The following is an 18,831-nucleotide window of genomic DNA, read 5'->3' on the forward strand; positions in this document are numbered from 1 at the left end:
GAGTTGACTCATTGGAAAAGACTCTGATGCTGGGAGGGATTGGAGGCAGGAGGAGAAGGGGATGACAGAGGATGAGATGGATGGATGGCCTCACCGACTCGTTGGACGTGAGTTTGAGTGAACTCTGGGAGTTGGTGATGGACAGGGAGGCCTGGCGTGCTGCGATTCATGGGGTCGCAAAGAGTCGGACACAACTGAGCGACTGAACTGAACTGAACTGACTCACCACATAATCATCAGAGAGCTAACCAAAGCCCATCTGAGTATCAACCTAAGTACTTTGGTAACCCAAACAGAGCTTCCCCCAGCTCTGGGCCCCATACATAGACATTCAGTTCAGTCACTCAGTCATCTCCGACTCTTTGCGACCCCATGAATCACAGCACGCCAGGCCTCCCTGTCCATCACCAACTCCCGGAGTTCACTCAAACTCATGGCCATTGAGTCAGTGAGGCCATCCATCCATCTCATCCTCTGTCATCCCCTTCTCCTCCTGCCTCCAATCCCTCCCAGCATCAGAGTCTTTTCCAATGAGTCAACTCTTCGCATGAGGTGGCCAAAGTACTGGAGTTTCAGCTTTAGCATCATTGCTTCCAAAGTAATCCCACGGTTGATCTCCTTCAGAATGGACTGGTTGGATCTCCTTGCAGTCCAACGGACTCTCAAGAGTCTTCTCCAACACCACACTTCAAAAGCATCAATTCTTCAGCACTCAGCTTTCTTCACAGTTCAACTCTCACGTCCATACATGACCAGAGGAAAAACCATAGCCTTGACTAGATGGACCTTAGTCGGCAAAGTAATGTCTCTGCTTTTGAATATGCTCTCTAGGTTGGTCATAACTTTCCTTGCAAGGAGTAAGCGTCTTTTAATTTCATGGCTGCAGTCACCGTCTGCAGTGATTTTGGCGCCCAAAGCAATAAAGTCTGACACTGTTTCCACTGTTTCCCCATCTATTTCCCATGAGCAGATGTCATGATCTTCATTTTCTGAATGTTGAGCTTTAAGCCAACTTTTTCACTCTCCTCTTTCACTTTCATCAAGAGGCTTTTTAGTTATCATATGACCCAGCAATTACACTCCTAGTTATAAACTCAAGAGAACTGAAACCATATGTCCATACAAAACTTATACAATCCTACGCACACACACATATATATATAGCAGGATTATTCATAAGAGTCAAAAAGTAGAAACAATCCAAACATCTTATCAATTGATGGATGGATAAACAAAATGTGGTATATCCATACAATGGAATGTTACTTAGCCATAGAAGGGAAGGAAATATTAATACATGCTACAACATGGATTAACCGTGAAGCAATTGTCTAAATTATCCTCCACCCCATCACCAATTCCAAGGTTGAATAAAGATATTCCTAACAGGGATGAACTATGGCTGAAGGGATAGGCCATAATGCCATCATGCCTGTGTAGGTTGCTTTAATAAGAAATCACTGTTTTGCCACTAGAGTTGATGATAATCGGTTCCCCCGCACCCCACCCATGACATAAACAAGGTTGGACAGAATGAAATAATGGACTTTTGACAGTCCCAGTCTGTTTATCAGTTTCTGCATATTCATAAGCTAATTTAGGTTCAGAGCTAACCATGGGCTGATTTCTTGTTTCCCTTAATATTAAAGAACTAAGCTGAATCATGTTCCGGCTTCTGACCTCCTGCTGGTGTCGTCTAAAGACAACTGAAGAGACCGAGAGGTAATACTGTAATTATTTCCTTAGACCTGCTCCACCATTTCCTCCAGTGTACCAAGCCATGGTCCCTCACAGGACAGATCCCTATGATATATATTATTAGGGGCATGACTAGGTAGTGTCTACAAGATTAGGGGCAGGGTTGGGGAAGGATGGCAGTTCTACAAGGCAAGTGAATCAAGGAAGCAAAGTGTCCTTGGAGGCTTTGGGGTGTAGTTCCCACTCCACCTCCTACCACCTGGCTGTGCCTTTATGACTGCATTGGGACTACTGCAGGCAGAGCCCCAAACACCAAAAGTATAATTCTTTGTTTAGACTAACAGTACTTTTAAGGCTTTGACTCATTTTTCTTTTCCATTTATAGACATGTAGTCATCATCATCATTGGACTGGACAACTCAGGGAAAACTGTTCTTGTGGAGGCGTTCCAAAGACGTAAGGAACTGAGAGAATTAGATACTAGTTTAGGTCTCCCCTGGGTCCCAGTGACCAATGAAATGTCATTCCTTCCTACCCTTACTTCATGGCACCCAAGTTACCTCATTGGAAGGTAAACACTTCCCAACACACATGAACAAGACACACACACACACAGACACACATACACTCCTCTCCTCAGGTGTTATCAGCCTGTTTATGTAATGTCTGTTACCTGCTCCCTTTACAAGATATCCTAATTGATGGTCTTTTCATAGTGTCAGTCTGAATGAACTGTGACTATGCAAAGCACTGCAGTTGATTAGGAAGGAAAGCAAGTTTGAAACAGTGTCTAGTTTCAGAACTCAATTAATGTGGAATTTGGTCTAGATAAGAGAGACAAGTGTGGGATGATGAAGAAGTTTAATAACGTGAAACTTCGTGACAGTTCATATAGAGGGTTGGAGCTTGAGAAATGGTGTCAGTTCAGAGACAGGCAAATTTAATACCAAATCTCCAGTTTAATACCTTGACATTTCAGCCAGTGGTTCAGCCTGGTATTCCACCTTACAGGCAGCAAACTTGATTCTGCCTCTCCCAAATCTCTGATTGGCAGAAATGATAATTAAAAAAGAAAAAAGGTAAGAAGCAGCAAGAAAATCAAGGAGCCAAGATAAATCACAAGGTTACTGATAAAGGGAATAATTTTTACAGCCCAACCCAGCACCACCCCTAGATTCCCATCCAGTCTGGGTGGGGCCTGGGAACATATTAAGAACACCCCAGGCTTTTCTAATAGCCATCGTTGGGAAGCACTCAACTGTAATTAGCCTTATGCTATTTTTCCTATGAGAATAGCATGTGCTTTCCATTCTAATTCCTAGAAGATAGAGCTTGCAGTCTAATTTGTTACTGTTTAACTTGCCTTGTGCTTGATGAATAACTTGGGGATGATTCATAAACTTCATTCACAGAGACATTTTTATGGCTAAGAAGCAAATTTCCACTGATGTCACATTCTGAAGAATTAGCTCAGGCCACCTCTGTCCATGTAAGACTTCCAGAGACTAGTAGACTCCTCTGTACCCAAAATGCAATAGCTTACCCCCTATCAGTTCAGTTCAGTTCAGTCGCTCAGTCGTGTCCGACTCTTTGCGACCCATGAATCGCAGCACGCCAGGTCTCCCTGTCCATCACCAACTCCCGGAGTTCACTCAGATTCATGTCCATCGAGTCAGTGATGCCATCCAGCCATCTCATCCTCTGTCGTCCCCTTCTCCTCCTGCCCCCAATCCCTCCCAGCATCAAAGTCTTGCCCCCTATAAGCTCCTGCAAATGCTTATAATTGCTGAAAACAGATGATAGCCTAGGGAGGAAGTTCCAATCTATAAGCAGCAACTTGTGTAAATATTTGAAGACACTGGCTCTAAAATATTTTGGGACATAAGCCATTATTACCAACAACATCATGCACTATAACTGTTTTGTCTGGCATGGTCATATGGGGCAAGGGATCCAAGCATGGGCACCAGCAGTGCTCTATATGAGGGTGTTTAAAGCAGTTTCAAACCTAGCTATATATTTCGAACTTGAAAAGAAAATGCTTTCTGAGCCCCACCCCATATCTCACTCTCTCAAAGAATGAGGCCTAGTGTCCTAGGTTTTAAGAGCTCCACAGGTGATCCTGGTGCATAGTGGGTACTGAGAGCCAAAAATCAGAATCACATCAACTCACAGGGGACCTGAAGGTTCAGATATTTGGGCCTGGAGAAGGCCCAGGGAACCAAAAATCTTAACAAGTGTGCCAGATAATGCTGAGACAGGCAAAAATTCTACTGCTCTTTAAGGCAGTGAGTCTCAAAATGTAAGGTGAGAAAAATCACCTAGGGATTTTGTTAAACATAGGAGTTTGCTAAAAATAAATAAATAAATAAAGATACCTGAGAGAAGATGTAAGATTAAAAAAAAAAAAGATGCTTGTGTCCCAAGTGTAGGATTCTTATTCATTTGGCACAGGGTGGGACTTGACCATCACCCCCATGTAACTCTAAAGCAGATGATCCCCAAACTATGCTTTATGTAGCATTCTGCTAGGGATATCGAGATGGATTTGACTCAGTACCTCTCCTCAGAGTGTTTATAAATTAATAGAGGAAATAAGAGAAATGTACATTGTCAGAGAGCAAGTTCTGATGGTTTCTAGGATTTGCCAACAATAGACTGAATTATTGGAGAATTGGTAAGGTTGAAAATATAAAGAAATAACAGGGAAAAAACATAAAGTTTGCTTTGATATAGAAAACACAATTTAAAAATTGCCTTTAGAGTTTTAACCTATTCACTTATTATTTTTAAGTAGTCTAATATAGACATAACAAATAACATAAAATTGTGAATGAAAATTATATGTTCTGTGAACACTATAATTAAATAATTGACTAACATAAAATCAGAAGAGGACATTATGAGATGATAGTAAAATGTAATAATATGTACATATACACACATATAGAGGCATATTATGTATACACATAAATGTTTGTACAGTCATACATTTCCAAAGATCTGAAAGCAGGACTTCTCAGCTAAGCAACTTATTCTGGCAATCCTACAGAAAATGTCCCATGTAAATTTGAAACTAGAGATAAGAAGCTACTGATTCTGGTCTTAGAACTCCCAGGTATGAGTGTAGAGAATCTGTAAAATCATCTTGCTACTAACGTGGGCAGAGATCTAAGCCAGGCTGTCGGTTTAATAGACTGGAATGTGTCTACAGAAATGCTGAACTGCATTTCTCTGGGGGCTGAGTGAGAGGTGGGATGCCCTGTGGGACTGTATGGTCTGGCCATAGCCTTGAAAGAGCAAAGGTGTCTGAGTTTGGCATGGTTTCTAGGAGATCTGAAAGGAAGAGGACATCATACTCTCCTCCACAGTAACAGGCCCCATAAAAATTTACTGAACACTTACTATGTGTAAGGGAATGCGGAGCCCCTCCCTCACAGAGCTTATATTTTCACTGGGGAGGCAGGATGTGCACAGAATGAGGTGAAGGACCAGTTTAACACACCATGTGCTTAACTAGAGATCGAAGTAAGAGCTGGGCCAGTCAGCGAGGCTTCCTAAAGAAAGTGATACTTGAGCTGGGCCTTAAAGAAAGGATGGGAGAGAAGAGCTTTATCAGATGCATTCAACAAATATTTATTGAACACCTGTCTGCCAGTTTCTGTGCTTGACATTGTGAATATATAATAGTAAATACTGAAAGGGTTTCTATCCTGTTGCAGTTTATAACCCAGATAAATAAATCACAGAATTTGTAACACTGTAACATGGGCTTCCCTGGTGGCTCAGTAAAGAATCTGCCTGCAGTGCAGGAGACCTGGGTTCAATCCCTGGGTTGGGAAGATCCCTTGGAGGACAGCATGGCAACCCACACCAGTATTCTTGCCTGGGGGATCCCCATGGAAAGAGGAGCCTAGCAGGCTACAGTCCATGGGTCCACAAAGAGTCAGACACTACTGAGCGACTAAGCATACATGTGCTGTGGTAGTGGTAAGCCCAGAAGAAAGGCACCTTATCCGGACTTGGGGATGGTAGTGTGAGTTAAGAAAATTTTCTAGAAGAAACAAGATCTGAATTGACCCTTTAAAAACAAAATAGGTGTTAACCAAGCAGAGTAGTGGAAAAGTATTCTAACCAGTAGGAACAGTATCTTGTGAAGGCCCAGGGCAAGGGAGAGCCTCACATGCACATGGAATGGGGGATAGGGAGGCACACGAGTCAAGAAGCAGAGGGAGGAAGAGGCTGGGTACCAGAGACCCTGGATACCAGTCAGGGAAAAAACAGATCTGGCAGGTTAGGAGGTGAAAGAGTTTGTATTCTGTCTTCAGAGCAGCAGGCACTCAAGGAAGTTTACTGAGCCAGGATAGGGTAGTGTGGGCAAAGTGCTGGTTTAGGAAGATGAATTAGCATGAGCAGGATGGCAGGACACCTCCATTGGATTCCTGAGCGCAGGCTCTAATCAAGGTCCAGATAATCATGTAACAAATTATTTCATCCTCTCTTCCCCTATGCATAGAACTCCCTAGTAGTAGTAGGATGGACAGTTGTTCAAACTCTGAACTAACCACACTCCTGGTGGATAATTATGAAGTTTCCATCTATGACCTGAAAGGAGACATGCAGGGCCGCGAAATCTGGCCAAACTTCTATGCTCAGGCACATGGGCTTGTTTTCGTCCTGGATTCCAGCGACTTGGAGCGCATGCAGGAAGTGAAGGTCATCTTACCCAACCTGCTGTCTGATGAAAGAGTGGCTGGGAAACCCATCCTGCTGTAAGACTCTCCCTTTGTGTCCAATTTCCCCTTCCCATTCTGAGCCTTTAGAAGAGAAGTAGACAGAGGAAGGGCTAGGTGGTTTCTCTGTCACATCCAGTTAGACCGCCTCTCCTCTGTGGCTGAGGGGTAGTGGCTCAGTCCTCTGTGGGCTGTTTTCAAGAGCCACTTTCTACCAGACACTGCCGTGGGGGAACCTGTTATCTAATTGTGCAAAGGTAATTTTGAAGGCAAGCATCAAAGGGAAATGCACACATCCTCCTCACCCATTTGTCGACTCTTCCTGAAGACTGCCTCCCTACATTTGCTTCTCTTTTCTGGCTTCAGTCTCTGACCTTGAGATGAAGGCAAAAAACTCCTGTGTTGCATATTCAATGCCAGTGGCCTGCTCCCTTGGCAGACTGCCTGAGACTTATGCCACTACCTCTTATTCCAGGGTGATATTTCAGGTGGCCTGTCAATCCTCCCCACCCCCTTTTAGCCTTTTTTATTCCTTGTTAGCACCCCCAGCTCAAGCATGAACAGAGTTTAGGGGAGGGTATAAAAGCTCCAAATTTGTTCCTATCCCAGTTAGAAATTCTAATTAAAGTTTGATGGTGTAGTGTAGAAGTGAGAAATGAGGCTTGGGGATTATCTCGGATTCAAATTACTTGTGCTATTCTTTCCACCATTGAGAGCTGGCTAGAAAAATGTCTGGATCACCTTACTGGGTATGGCTTAAAAGCTAGTCCCTGGATATGGAGCAGCTGTACCAGAATTGGATATCCCCCTCTTTCCTTTCTTTTCTTGCCCTTGGTCTCTATCTCAGTTTCACTCATCCTCTCTTCTTCCCTCAAAATCTTCCAATGCCTGGTTTTAGCCTGGCCAACAAGCAGGATAAGACGGACGCCCTGCCGCCTGGTGATATCATTGAATATCTGCTGCTGGAGAGACTAATGAATGAGAACAAGTCTCCGTGCCGAGTGGTAAGTGTCCAGCCCTCCCTTCCCTTGTCCTCTCAACCAAGGCTGATGCCTTCCACAGCCCATAATCAGTCTCCTATGCCAGATCTCAGGCAAAGCCTCTCCCTGACACAAGTATGTTAATGATTTCTGACTTAACGGTGATAAGTACCACTCACTCACAACACTTTTGCATCTGTTTTCTCATTAGGCCTGCAAAATAGCTCTTTAAAGCCAGAAATTTGAGTAGTCTCATTTTATGGTTAAGAAAGCCAAGACTCAGAGACTCTATGTGCCTTGTCCGAGGTTATACATCCAAGACATGACACTTGATTAAAGGACCTAGCTTTTGTACCTTTCATTTACCTTCTCAGGAGTAAATGTTGAGTATCTCTTCAGTTCAGTTCAGTCGCTCAGTCGTGTCCGACTCTGTGACCCCATGAATCGCAGCACGCCAGGCCTCCCTGTCCATCACCATCTCCCAGAGTTCACTCAGACTCACATCCATCGAGTCCCTGATGCCATCCAGCCATCTCTTCCTTGGTCGTCCCCTTCTCCTCCTGCCCCCAATCCCTCCCAGCATCAGAGTCTTTTCCAATGAGTCAACTCTTTGCATGAGGTGGCCAAAGTACTGGAGCTTCAGCTTTAGCATCATTCCATCCAAAGAAATCCCAGGGTTGATCTCCTTCAGAATGGACTGGTTGGATCTCCTTGCAGTCCAACGGACTCTCAAGAGTCTTCTCCAACACCACACTTCAAAAGCATCAATTCTTCGGCACTCAGCCTTCTTCACAGTCCAACTCTCACATCCATAGATGACCACAGGAAAAACCATAGCCTTGACTAGATGGACCTTAGTCGGCAAAGTAATGTCTCTGCTTTTGAATATACTATCTGGATTGGTCATAACTTTTCTTCCAAGGAGTAAGCGTCTTTTAATTTCATGGCTGCAGTCACCATCTGCAGTGATTTTGGAGCCCAAAACAATAAAGTCTGACACTGTTTCTACTGTTTCCCCATCTATTTCCCATGAAGTGATGGGACCGGATGCCATGATCTTCGTTTTCTGAATGTTGAGCTTTAAGCCAACTTTTCACTCTCCTCTTTCACTTCCATCAAGAGGCTCTTTAGTTCCTCTTCACTTTCTGCCATAAGGGTGGTGTCATCTGCATATCTGAGGTTATTGATATTTCTCCTGGCAATCTTGATTCCAGCTTGTGTTTCTTCCAGTCCAGCGTTTCTCATGATGTACTCTGCATATAAGTTAAATAAGCAGGGTGACAATATACAGCCTTGGCGTACTCCGTTTCCTATTTGGAACCAGTCTGTTGTTCCATGTCCAGTTCTAACTGTTGCTTCCTGACCTGCATACAGGTTTCTCAAGAGGCAGGTTAGGTGGTCTGGTATTCCCATCTCTTTCAGATTTTTCCACAGTTTATTGTGATCCACACAGTCAAAGGCTTTGGCATAGTCAATAAAGCAGAAATAGATGCTTTTCTGGAACTCTCTTGCTTTTTCCATGATCCAGTGGATGTTGGCAATTTGATCTCTGGTTCCTCTGCCTTTTCTAAAACCAGCTTGAACATCTGGAAGTTCATGTATTGCTGAAGCCTGGCTTGGAGAATTTTGAGCCTTACTTTACTAGCATGTGAGATGAGTGCAATTGTGTGGTAGTTTGAGCATTCTTTGGCATTGCCTTTCTTTGGAATTGGAATGAAAACTGACCTTTTCCAGTCCTGTGGCCACTGCTGAGTTTTCCAAATTTGCTGGCATATTGAGTGCAGCACTTTCACAGCATCATCTTTCAGGATTTGAAACAGCTCAACTGGAATTCCATCACCTCCACTAGCTTTCTTCATAGTGATGCTTTCTAAGGCCCACTTGACTTCACATTCCAGGATGTCTGGCTCTAGATTAGTGATCACATCATCATGATTATCTGGGTCATAAAGACCTTTTTTGTACAGTTCTTCTGTGTATTCTTGCCACCTCTTCTTAATATCTTCTGCTTCTGTTAGGTCCATACAATTTCTGTCCTTTATCGAGCCCATCTTTGCATGAAGTGTTACCTTGGTATCTCTAATTTTCTTGAAGAGATCTCTAGTCTTTCCCATTCTGTTCTTTTCCTCTATTTCTTTGCATTGATCACTGAAGAAGGCTTTATCTCTTCTTGCTATTCTTTGGAACTCTGCATTCAGATGCTTATAATCTTTCCTTTTCTCCTATCTCTTAGGAAGTCTTAAGAGCCTCTCTAGGTACAGCAGAGCTTCTGTGTACCTGTGTGCTGAGGGTGATTGAGACTATGGGCCCCAGAGGTCCCAAGCTCCTGGGCTAGAGTCTTCTCTTTTTGTCACAGGAACCTTGTTCAGTTGTCAAAGACCTCCAAAGGAGCCATCAACCTATAATTGATGGCCTGCACTGGCTGTTATCTGCCATTGGGGAGGAATATGAAGAGCTGTGTGCTCGCCAACAGCCACTGCCACCAAGCATTGCAGCCTCCAGTGGCACTAGAGGATTTGAGGAAAGATCCCCAGCAGACAGGTACTGAGCTGCCTCTGTTAGGTGTACTGATAAGAATAGATGTGGGAGTAATCTTCAACAAAAGCAGGGAGTTCTGGGAGGAGCATGAATTCTGTGAGGTGCTGAGCAAGTCTCTCGAGATCAATTGGCCCAAATGGGGTGAAGGCAGTGATCACAAACATCCCAACACTGTTAGGTACATCCTCCCCTATGCACAATTTGAGTGGGATGAGTTAAATCATCAGTAGTAGAGTTTCTCCAAAACAGAGCTTCTATTCTCTGGTTTGTTACACAGAGGAGAAAAGGAACACAAGCCCCTTAAGGAGCTTGAATCTGTTTTCACTATGGCTTTATCCTCTCTATCTTCTCCAGCTTTGCTACCCAGATGGGAATGTCCAAAGAAAATAGACAGCATGTAGGACAACACTCAATGGAACCTAAGCCTCTGAAGTCAATCCTGCTAGTAAGTGGCTCATTAAATGTTATTGCCTCAGGGACCAATCTCTGAACTCTTTGGGCACCAACTGACTTTCTCCTCCATCTTGCTGATATACAGAAAGAAGGTGTAAGAATAAGACCCAAGAAGAACGTATCAGTAACCTTTGCCTTAGATGAACCCATGGAGGAAGGTGAATATTCCGGGGGAAATGGATCTCATAACACCGCTGGAGCTGGTAACACCAGTGGAGCTCATAACACCGCTGGAGCTGGTAACACCGCTGGGGCTTGTATCATCACTGGAGCTCATAACACCCCCAAGCTTTGCTATGGTCCAAGTGATGACTTTCAGCCCCCAGCCCCATATACTGGGGATGATCTTTTTGAAGGTAAGGCTGGATCACTGATTAGTTAGGGTAGAAAAGATATAAAGGCCCTTCCTCACAATTTAAAGTGAGGAGTTTTGATCCCAAAACTCTTTTTTCATGCTATGGTTGGTGATCAGGAGAGAAGCAGATCAAGTGCTTGGAGAGTACCATCTGGCAGCCCAGTACGATACTCCAAGCTCTTTGTTTGGATGGCTGTAGGGTTATCTTAAAGGTTATGATTTCCAGTGATAGACGTACAAATTGGTACAATCTTTAAAGAGAGTAGTTTGGTTGTCTGTCTCCCTCCTACTCTCCATCTCTGTGTGTGTGTGTGTGTGTGTGTGTGTGTGTGTGTGTGTGTGTGTGTGTGTGTACATGTGCACATGCTCAGTTATGTCCAACTCTTTGCGACCCCGTGGACTGGAGCCTGCAAGGCTCCTCTGTCTATGGGATTTCCCAGGCAAGAATACTGGTGCGGGTAGCCATTTCCTACTCCAGGGGATTTTCCCAACCCAAGGATTAAACCTGTGTCTCTTGTGCCATATATATATATCTTGGAGAAGGAAATGGCAACCCACTCTAGTATCTGTGCCTGGGAAATTCCATGGACAAAGGAGCCTGGTGGGCTACAGTCCATGGGATCACAAAAGAGTGGGACATAACTTAGCAACTGAACAACAAGAACAGCATATATATATATATATATATATATATATATATATATATAGAGAGAGAGAGAGAGAGAGAGAGAGAGAGAGAGAGAGAGAGAGAGAGGGAAAGAGAGAAAGAGAACTTTAAAATTGTGGAAACCATATGAGCCAATCATTTTATGTCTTGAATTGTAGCCAAAGATAATTAGACAAGTACACAAAAACTAAGTACACATAGTTGTTCAATCACAGCATTGTGCATAACAGCTAAAAGCTGGAAACAAGCTAAAGGTCTAACAATGGTGAATGGCTAGATAAATTATGGTGCACCGATACAATGGAATACTATGCAGACCTCAAAAGGGCTAATGTTGACATATTGACTGGCATGGAAAGTTTTCCACAACCCAATGTTTTGTTGGAGAAAATAGAAAGTCAGAGCACAGCATGTACAGCATGATGTATATATGTCCATAGACTATCTGGAGGGAAATCACCAAACATGAGCAGTGGTTTTCTCTAAGGGTAAGAGTCTAGGTGATTTTTAGAAGAGCCGAGGTACCTTTCTTAGGATTTTTGTATTATCAGAAATTTTTTAATAATCAGATATGATTTCTCCCAATACACTAAAGGCACTAAAAAAAGAAAGCTGTGAGGATTTAAAGGCCCATTGTTGTTAATGGCTACTCCATCTCAAATGTTCCTTGGCCCCAGTTTCCATGATGGTAAACTGTCGATTTTACAATGTCACCTTTGCTCTCCAAAGAATCTGGCCCTTCAGGCTACCTCAGAGTCTTGGGTTGTTACACCTACACAGGGGGGCTGTTAGTTCTGTCTGTTAATACCTCCACAGTCCCCCTATAATTCCACCTACTCTAACATAATATCCCTTAGAACTCCCGTTGTGCCCATACATCAATCTTCAAGCCATCAAATGAATCTTATCCCCACCAAGAGGCTCAAAAATAGTTAAGGGGAATGAATAGTTTGAGAATAGCTTGAAATAGTTTAAGAATGAAGATGACCTGGACAGGAACACTGAGGACAGCAGTGCTGCTCTGGGAAGGAGGATGCAAGTTGAGTGGCAGGAATCCAGCAGCAGAGTGGAAGAAGTGTCTTTCTAGATGTCTGATTCTACTCCTAAGTCTCTGTCCAAAATTGAAACGCATTTTTCATTTCTATAACCTCAGAGCCAAGGGCAAAAAGGATAATGGACACCTGGGACTCAGAGATGTTACTGGACAATCCCTGATGAAGCCTTTGAAGCCTTTGACGTGGTTAGTATTCCTTAGGTGAAGGGAAGAGAGCAAGAGGGAGAGCAAGTATGAGGTCAGGGCAGAGAGGGACACCTGGTGGGATGCCATCTACACCCCTTGGAAAGTAGGCAACACTCTCCTCACCTGGAAGGACAGGAAGTCTGGTGCCTGGCTTCGCTTGCAGTGACGCCTGTTTTCTTTTTCTTTTAGCAGACTTTTAACAGAGAGCTAAAGAGAAAAATGAAGGAACATCAAAAGAAACACCTTATATCCCTCCTTTATAAATAGGTTCATCTGCAGAACCATTAAGATTTTTCAGTTTTCAAATTTCTGTCTGTTAATACCTCCACAGTCCCCTATAATTCTACCTACTCTAACATAATATCCCTTAGAACTCCCGTTGTGCCCATATATAAATCTTCGAGCCATCAAATGAATCTTATCCCCACCAAGAGGCTCAAAAATAGTTAGGGGGAGTGAATAGTTTGAGAATAGTTTGAAATAGTTTAAGAATGAAGACGACCTTGGCAAAGAAGATCAGAAGATCTTTGTACCCAGATGCTCCTGATGAAGTCTGTGAGCAACATATCAAGGGTAACCAACTGCAATTGAGTCTCAGAAGTACAGGGTCAGTTTAGAACTACATTTTCTCCCCTTGTGTTCTTGGGTGGAAGGGGACTGGCATTATTCTGCTGAGAATTATGCTCTACGGAATCATTTTTAGTCACGCCTCCAAAAACAACTCGGTTTTAAATTCCCAGCCACTGTCTGTGAAGCCTGGCAACAGTTCTTTTGCTGTCCCTTCAGGAATAGCAACTGATGTCTCTCCTAACATTTAGGTTAGGTGTGCAAAAACTGTATGAGCTTAAAAACATTCAACTGTCCATCCCAGAGAGGGCAGTGTTAGTGGTGGGAATCATCATTCATTATGATTACAGCTGCTACTTCACCATCAGTACCACAGCCCCATTTCCTGAGTGCCTTCTGGTTGTCAGACATAGCACTAAGCTCTTCACGTTCATTATTTTATTCACAAAAACCCATGGGTGTAGGCAGCATATTTGTTTCTGTTTTACAGATGAAGAAATTAAGGGGCAGAGAAAAATAACTTATCTAAGGTCCCAGAGGCTGTAAGATGCAGAACAAGGAACCAAACCCAGATCTGACTCTGAAGCTACTTTAGGCCAGAAAGATCTTCTTATGCTTTTCTCAAACTTTACCCAGAAGAGAAAGCTATATCCAGGGCAAATGTTGACGCTTCATCATGCCCATGTTAGAAGAATTAGGTTGACTGCAGTAAGCACACTGATGGCAGTGGCAAACCCAAGTGAGCTAGCACTTCCATTCTGCCAGACACTAGGCTAAGCGGTTTGCGTGCATTCCTGTCTTTCATCTTCACAAGCCTTTGAGGTCAGTTCTACTACACCATCATCTTACAGAGGCAGAAACTGATGTTTAAAGAGGCCAAACAATTTGTCCCAAGGCACCCATTAGGAAATGACAGAACTGCTCTTCAGACTAAACCAAGTTCCAACTCCATAACTCATGGTCTTAACTCCTACCCTATATGGTCTCACCGGGAAGTATAAACCAACTAGCCTATAATTTTTTCTGAGAGAGAGAAACCTGGCACATAATAAGCATCAGTCTCACAACCCCATCTGGAGGGCCAGACACTGTCTAAGGCTGCAGCATTTGCTATTATGCATTGCATATGGCCTTATGTCCAAGGGGACCACCTCAGGCACTTTGTGGGTCTTTGACAGGATTCTAAGGTCTGGCTTATTAGTCATGGTGATGGAAGCAATCTTAAAGAACCTCCAGCCCAATCTCAATTGTTATACAGATTAGGCATTTGGTACAGAGAGGTTAAGTGACTTGCTGAAGACTGTAGAGCTGACTACTGACAGACATGTTCCTAAAATCCAGATCTCCTGTGTACCTGAGCCAGTGTGCTATCTTCCCTGCCCCAATATACTACACCCTCTCTGGGTCTTCTCTGGACACTCTTGACCCATTTGGACTTGTGCTTGCATAATTGCTAAGTTACTTCAGTCATGTCCGACTCTGTGCAACCCTATGGACTATAGCCCACCAGGCTCCTCTGTCCATGGGATTCTCTGGGGAAGAATACTAGAGTTGGTTGCCATGCCGTCCTCCAGGGGATCTTCCCAACCCAGGTATCGAACCCATATCTCTTCCATCTCCTGCACTGGGAGGTGGGTTCTTTACCACTAGCACCACCTGGGAAGCCCATCTTGACCCCACCTACATTCCCTCCAATTTGTCCAATAAATATTACTGGAAAATTCTGCTGACAGTCATTCCAACCCAGGGATGTAGCAGATGTCTCTTACTGAAGGGGAGTTTACCAGACAGGAGACTATAATTCAACAAACCAAGGTTCTTCACTCATGTTGCTCTTTACAGCATTATGTCTGAGGCAGGCATACTTTCTCAGCCAAGAGGGGAAGAAAGTATGGCTAAAAGGGATTAGAAGTGCTATCTATAAATATGAGCAGGGTGGAGAATTTAGGTTGAAACAACCTCTGACAAAACTGAATTTCAGTATACTGGCATACTTTCCTTTCTACAATATATGTGTTCCTGGGTGTCAACCAAAGTTTCCTACAGAAAGTCTATTAATCAAAAATATTTAAAGAATATCCCTTCAATACAGCCAGGAAAACCTTATTTATTTTGAGTGAATAATTTGGTTGCTGCAGGGTGTTGCCATACTTTCCAAACCCCTTATCAAGCTGGATGACCTGGCAATTACCCCCAGTGAAGACAAGAAGAAGAGCACATACCTCACAGGCTTGTTTTGAGGATCAAAGAGGACAAGCCAGGGCCAAAATGCTAGGCAGAGTGCCTGGCACATAATAAGTAGCTCATGAGATGTTACTTACTATTATGATGATTAGGGGAGGATCTTAGATCATCAGATAGCTATACTTCCATACTGGAAGAAGTATCCTCTTTTCTGCAAAGAATAACCCGAGGAGAGACGTCTTAGATTCTAAAGTACAAAGAGTATAGGGAATCTAGGGTAATTATAGGGCTTTCCTGGTAGCACAGCTGATAAAGAATCCACCTGCAATGCAGGAGACCCCGGTTCAATTCCTGGGTTGAGAAGATCCCCTGGAGAAAGGATAGGCTATCCACTCCAATATTCATGGGCTTCCCTGGTGGCTCAAACAATAAAGAATCCACTTGCAAGACCTGGGTTTGATCCCTGGGGTGGGAAGAACTCCTGGAGAAGGGTATGGCAAGCCACTCCAGCATTCTTGCATGGAGAACCCCTGAACAGAGGAGCCTGATGGGTAACAGTCCATGGGGTCACAAACAGTCAGACATGACTGAGCGATTAAGTATATAGCACAGCACAGGGTGACTATAACCACTGCCAACCACCACTTCCCAGAGCCTTGTCTTTGAGAATCCTAAAATTTGCCAAAAAACAAAGGTCTTACAAACTGTCTCAGTGTGGCAGCCCAAGGACCAAAATTAATGAGAGCTTCTTGAGCCTTGGGGGCAAATTTTCTTTCAGGCAAGTGGTTGCCTTGGAGTTTCTCTCCTTTCATTGTCAAGGTCTTGGCCTGCCTCCTTCAGGACTTTTAAAGTCTAGCTCCTGTCAGAGACACTTCAAATATATGACCCTGGCTCATCATTCAACGAGCCCTGTGTGGCTCTGGGTACTTGTCCATTTCGTCTTGCAAGACAGGCCTGGGCTTTTGGATTAGAGAATTCCATGTGTATGGGTAGAGATGCTGTGTTCTGAATGGCTTTAACTCCTGAAATCTTGTCACCACTCTCCATATACTGTTACTATCCATCCTAGTGTGCAATCAGTAGGGTTGGTATCCAGTATGATCTGCAGAACATGGGTCAGAGATTCAGTACACTGTTAAGGAAGAACTGTGATGATTTGGGATTGGATATGGAAACCAAGAACAGGTAACCTAGTCACAAATTCCCTGGAAATTTGAGCTTTTGGTGCTTGAACCATCCCAGTTGTGTTTCAAATATCACTCTTTCCTCCCAGTATCCTATTAAAACCACTCATCTTCAAGGCAGTTGCAACTGGCAAGACTTAAATACACCACTCAGGAGAATTTTGCCAACTAGCATTCTTAACTATAAAACACCATTGGCTATGGGTAGGGTAGGGCTCAAGTCGGGATTCACTGCTTTGTCATTCACCCCTGTAAACTCTTCATTGGATAGCCCAAACTTGGATTTCTGACAGGAAAGGGTGTAGAGAATAGGTGTTCTATCGCCCACCATCCCAACATCCCACTTCATTTTCACAGGTGCGCCTAAAAGAACTACAGCCGTGGCACCTCTGACCCACGCGTATTCCTTTAACTATAATAATCCATCCTCCCACTCCCCTGGCTTTTTCTCTTATATCAAGCTCTATGGGAAACACAGGTGGAGTTATTATCCCAGGCAAGAGAGAAAGCAGCAGAAATTTCCTGCTGTTGGGAGGGAGACCGTATCAGCTGAGGGCTGTGGGAGTCAGGGGGCTTGTACTTCCACTCCAGTGCTTCTGGAGTGCCTGGCTCAGGTCCCAGGAGCCCAGGAGGCTCTGCTGGTTGGTGGTGGGCAAAGCGATGTTAACAAAGTGCTCAAACTGTGCTGGGCGATGATGACTCAAGAATCCCACACAATCCCACGCTCCTGCTAGTCACCACTTCCAGGAATTAAAATAGACCTCTGGTGCTAAGAGACAGCAGGCCTTTTATATCTGCTCAAAAAAATGAGCCCAGCCTTAAGGACTATCCTGCTATTTGATATAATGGAATATTACACAGCCATTAAAGATGCCAATTATGTGCACTGTGCAGGTGGGAACCAGAATGTGAAATAATGTTACACGAAAACAGCACAATAGGAAATAGGGACACATGCTGATCAGAACTATGGAAAACACACATCGAATAATTCATCCCTAAAGTACCAAAGAGAATGGAGAGCACCAGGGTCCTTTGAGTTTCCACCCCTACCCCCAACACCACCTTGTATTTTTTTTAATATCACAGTCTTTTATTTTATTTTTTTCCCGTATTTGTATACATCCCCTTCTTTTTTTTGTTATTTTACTTTACAATACTGTATTGGTTTTGCCATACATCAACATGAATTATAATGCGCTTTTTAAAATTGTTGTGCTGGTTATGCTAGGTTACTAAAGCATCTGCCTTTTAAGTGACATAGGAGTTAACTCTGCAAATTATTTGATTCAGGAAATAAATAAGAATTTAATGCTAAGGGGGCTGATGCTTTAAAATGGGTTTCCCAGGTGGCACAGTGGTAAACAACCTGCCTGCCAATCCAGGAGACAAAAAGAGACATGGGTTTGATCCCTGGGTTGGGAAGACCCCCTGGAGTAGGAAATGGCAACCCACTCCAGTATTCTTGACTGGGAAATTCCTCAGACAGAGGAGCCTGGTGGGCTACAGTCCATGAAGTCGCAAAGATTTGGACGTGACTGAGCACATATACACCATTTCAGGTTTAGCACTCCAGTGAAAAATTCCTTCAAAACACCTAGTCCACCAAGCTCCAATATGGGAGTTTAAGGAAACATGTGTTTGGACCTCTTTTAAGTGGGATTGCTGGGTTTTGAACTAAGCTAGCTTATAAGGAGAGAAAGGAACTATTTTTGGATAGGCTTCCAGAAATCCCTTATTGAAGAATTGCTAAATGCTTTCCCCCAGCCCCACCCTTGTCTCCGGTAGTGCTTATTACACTTAGCCAAACATCTAGCACATATATGGGTGTCTGGGTAAGCACTATTCTCTTTCTGGAGCCCTGGCCTCAAGCCCTGCCCAGACTTGGGTTTTTTTAGAATTAGCTTTCAATCAGTACATCTAGTTTTTTAAAAGACTATGTGTAGACTTTTCTTTATTAAAAAAAGAACTTTGTATTCTGAAATTTTGGATTTATGGAAGATTTGTAAATACAGTATGAAGAGTTCCCATATACCCCTCACCCAACTTCCCCTAACGTTAAGATGCATATAACTCTGGTAGATTGATCAAAACTATGATATTAACATTAGCACAATACTATTTATTAAAACTATAGACTTAATTATTCAGATTTCACAAGTTTTTCCAATAATGTCCTTCTTCTGTGCAGGGTCTAATCCAGGATCCTATGCAGTGATTATAGTAGTTTAG

The 18,831-nt window shown here is 43.4% G+C and overlaps 1 protein-coding gene across 1 annotated transcript; it reads left to right on the forward strand.

Moving 5' to 3' along the window:
* Positions 1-1,663: 1,663 nt before the first annotated feature.
* ARL13A (ADP ribosylation factor like GTPase 13A) lies at positions 1,664-12,864 on the forward strand. Its single transcript, XM_042242368.1, has 8 exons — positions 1,664-1,722; positions 2,084-2,154; positions 6,215-6,470; positions 7,330-7,435; positions 9,768-9,952; positions 10,304-10,394; positions 10,488-10,758; positions 12,854-12,864. The coding sequence occupies exons 1-8, from the start codon at positions 1,664-1,666 to the stop codon at positions 12,862-12,864; spliced, it is 1,050 nt and encodes a 349-aa protein (XP_042098302.1).
* The last annotated feature ends 5,967 nt before the right edge of the window (positions 12,865-18,831 follow it).

This window comes from Ovis aries, chromosome X (genome assembly GCF_016772045.2).
Source record: "Ovis aries strain OAR_USU_Benz2616 breed Rambouillet chromosome X, ARS-UI_Ramb_v3.0, whole genome shotgun sequence".
In the NCBI taxonomy this organism is placed as follows: Eukaryota; Metazoa; Chordata; class Mammalia; order Artiodactyla; family Bovidae; genus Ovis; species Ovis aries.